The 3,555-nt window shown below is 45.9% G+C and overlaps 1 protein-coding gene across 1 annotated transcript; it reads right to left on the bottom strand.

The window, feature by feature from the left end:
* Positions 1-488: 488 nt before the first annotated feature.
* Positions 489-3,293, bottom strand: LOC138359528 (serine/arginine-rich splicing factor 4-like). The gene is made up of 2 exons (XM_069318866.1): positions 2,466-3,293; positions 489-659 (listed from the first exon to the last, which is right to left on the bottom strand). The coding sequence occupies exons 1-2, from the start codon at positions 3,291-3,293 to the stop codon at positions 489-491; spliced, it is 999 nt and encodes a 332-aa protein (XP_069174967.1).
* Between the last annotated feature and the right edge of the window lie 262 nt (positions 3,294-3,555).

The raw sequence follows: 3,555 nt of genomic DNA, 5'->3' as shown, positions 1-3,555 counted from the left end.
GAGGGGGTTATAGGTGGGGGGTTATAGGTGGGGGGGGGGGGTAGGCTGGAGATGTTGGCGAGTAATGTGTGCTGGTGGTGGTTGTAGGTTGTTATAACTGAAGGTTATCATAACTACAGTGACAATAAAATATAACTTGCGAACATCTGATAGTTATGATCCCACTGAGCCTGGGTGCAGTTGTTAAGGCACCAGTAGTTATGGTAGTTACCATAACTACTAGACTACAAATAGTCCTAGTGATAACAGTAGTCTTTCCAACAGTAACAGTAACTATGTCCTCTGTTGTAAACATAACAGAAAAAAGAAAACAGAGATCGACAATGGCCTCAAGTTTGCCCCCCCCCCTGTACATAACATGAATGAATCGTGTCAGCAAATAAAGCCCAAACGTCTCGACAAGACGTCCAATATCAGGGCCTCCCCGTCTTCAAGACCAGGTGACGGGAGCTATCAGTTCCTTACCTGCCATAGGTCACATAAGAAAGTTAATTACCTGTCTTTCTGACCCCTTGTCTTCGTAAACCATGGTGGTAGTAGTCGTAGTAGTAGTAGTAGTAGTAGTAGTAGTAGTAGTAGAAAGAGAGAGTAGATGTAGAATAATAACACAAAGATGAACAAAAGCCGATTATAAGAGACTTAAGATCAAGTGGCAGAATCTGGGAAACAGAGCTTACAAACACAGAAGAAAACGTGTGACATAGAAAAAGCAGTGATCAAACAAATGACACAGACTGCAAAGCCTGAGGAACAAAGACAGCCAGACAAAGAATCACCCGAAACTAAGCAATTCTGTTGAAAAATCACTGACAAAGACAAGTGAATGTACTGATGTTCTCTCTCACCCTTCAGGAGACAAATGCTATACCTATCTTGAGGTTATCTTGAGATGATTTCGGGACTTTTTAGTGTCCCCGCGGCCCAGTCCTCGACCAGGCCTCCACCCCCAGGAAGCAGCCCGTGACAGCTGACTAACTCCCAGGTACCTATTTACTGCTAGGTAACAGGGGCATTCAGGGTAAAAGAAACTTTGCCCATTTGTTTCTGCCTCGTGCCGGAATCGAACCCGCGCCACAGAATTACGAATCCTGCGCGCTATCCACCAGGCTACGAGGCCCCCTACCTATCCCATCCCCATCCCATCCCGTTCCTTTTCCCTCTCGTTCACCCCTTCCCTTCCCTTCCATACCCTCACATTCCCCATTCCTCCACTGGAGTCTAATAGGTTAACTGGGGGCAGAAGATGTAATGTGAAAAGGTATAGGGAGCCGGTCGGCCGAGCGGACAGCACGCTGGGCTTGTGATCCTGTGGTCCTGGGTTCGATCCCAGGTGCCGGCGAGAAACAATGGGCAGAGTTTCTTTCGCCCTATGCCCCCTGTTACCTAGCAGTAAAATAGGTACCTGGGTGTTAGTCAGCTGTCACGGGCTGCTTCCTGGGGGTGGAGGCCTGGTCGAGGACTGGGCCGCGGGGACACTAAAAGCCCCGAAATCATCTCAAGATAATCTCAAGATAATCTATCTTGGCTGAGTATAGACATTATTATTTTCCCAGGTTTTTTTATCATTTTGTCAAGGACACAAATGACAAAGTGCAAATCCTGTCGCCTGCGTCAGGAAACGGAGCCCAAACGTTTCCTTCTGGCGCTGTTGTGAGGCATAGCGGTCAAAGGGGGGGTCTGACGGCTGAGTGGACAGCGCTCGGGATTCGTAGTCCTAAGGTTAAGGGTTCGATCTCCGGTGGAGGCGGAACAAATGGGCAGAGTTTCTTTCACCTTTGATGCGTCTGTTCGCCTAGCAGTAAATAGGTACCTGGGAGTTAGACAGCTGCTATGGGCTGCTTCCTGGGGGGAAGGGGGGGTATAACAAATAGGAGGCCTGGTCGAGGACCGGGCCGCGGGGACACTAAGGCCCGAAATCATCTCAAGATAACCTCAAGAAGCGGTAACAGCTGTGTCACTGAACGCCCATCAGGATATCCGAGTGTCGATATCTAAGTGCCATGACTACAATGTTATCTGACTGTCATTTTAAATAAAACACTAAGATAACATAACAATTAACATCCTCACTAAACAAACACAAGACACCAACCCTCATAACTTTTTTATTGAAATTTCACCTCTACAGTCTTTTATTGACACTAGTTCGGTGTGTGTAAACAGTGCTAAACACGCGAGTGAGAGTTAATTAGAGGCAAACTCCCCCTTCCTGATCAAGGAAAATTAGAGGATTTTCTGTTGAGAAAGTTTGTAAGTTCTTTAAGGGATTATTTCCTCGAGGCAAAAATATTAACATGCAATGAGGACAATATTTATGTTTATTGATTGTAGACTGTGCGAGTGTCAGAGAGTGCCAGCAAGTGCCAGCGAGTGCCAGCAAGTGCAGGTTCCCGGTGCATTGAGTGGATGAGAGATAATATATATATTTGCGTACTGTTTTCTGACTTGGCGAAGTGTTTTCTGACTTGGCGAAGTGTTTTCTGACTTCGCGAACTGTTTTCTAATTTGGCAAAGTGTTTTCTGACTTGGCGAAGTGTCTTCTGACTTGGCGAAGTGTTTTCTGACTTCGCGAACTGTTTTCTAATTTGGCGAAGTGTTTTCTGACTTGGCGAAGTGTCTTCTGACTTGGCGAAGTGTCTTCTGACTTGGGGAAGTGTTTTCTGACTTCGCGAACTGTTTTCTAATTTGGCAAAGTGTTTTCTGACTTGGCGAAGTGTTTTCTGACTTGGCGAAGTGTCTTCTGACTTGGCGAAGTGTTTTCTGACTTGGCGAAGTGTCTTCTGACTTGGCGAAGTGTTTTCTGACTTGGCGAAGTGTCTTCTGACTTGGCGAAGTGTTTTCTGACTTGGCGAAGTGTCTTCTGACTTGGCGAAATGTCTTCTGACTTCGTGAACTGTTTTCTGACTTCGCGAACTGTTTTCTAATTTGGCAAAGTGTTTTCTGACTTGGCGAAGTGTCTTCTGACTTGGCGAAGTGTCTTCTGACTTGGCGAAGTGTTTTCTGACTTGGCGAAGTGTCTTCTGACTTGGCGAAGTGTCTTCTGACTTGGCGAAGTGTCTTCTGACTTGGCGAAGTGTCTTCTGACTTGGCGAAGTGTCTTCTGACTTGGCGAAGTGTCTTCTGACTTGGCGAAGTGTTTTCTGACTTTGCGAACTGTTTTCTGACTTCGCGAACTGTTTTCTGACTTCGTGAACTGTTTTCTGACTTCGCGAACTGTTTTCTAATTTGGCGAACTGGTTATGCAGGTGTGGGTTTATATTTCGGGTGTTTAATAATGACAGTGTTGTACACATAAACCAAATGTGTTGTCATTTTCTCAACACCTAAACCCTGGGTTTAGCTAGAAACACGTTAGATGGAGATTGTAGACTTTTTTTTAATGGAACTGTAACCAGGTGTCACCGGATGTCTTCATTAGGTTCTGTAGCATTAATGGGGAAATAATTGTACCTAAGCTTGAATTGTGCTGGAAACTTTGGAGGGAGGTTATCTTGAGGTTATCTTGAGATGATTTCGGGGCTTTTAGTGTCCCCGCGGCCCGGTCCTCGACCAGGC

This window comes from Procambarus clarkii, chromosome 91, assembly GCF_040958095.1.
Source record: "Procambarus clarkii isolate CNS0578487 chromosome 91, FALCON_Pclarkii_2.0, whole genome shotgun sequence".
NCBI lineage: Eukaryota > Metazoa > Arthropoda > Malacostraca > Decapoda > Cambaridae > Procambarus > Procambarus clarkii.
Note: the sequence above shows the minus strand (reverse complement) of the source record. Positions and strands in the feature narration are given on the sequence as shown.

What these genes read in the sequence shown, in the direction of transcription:
- LOC138359528 (XM_069318866.1), bottom strand. Translation starts at nt 3,293, where the DNA reads ATGTGTACAACACTGTCATTATTAAACACCCGAAATATAAACCCACAC. An exon ending in GTCAGAAAACACTTCGCCAA is followed by an intron (nt 660 to 2,465) that starts GTCAGAAAACAC and finishes TCTGTTTCCCAG; the next exon opens with ATTCTGCCACTTGATCTTAA.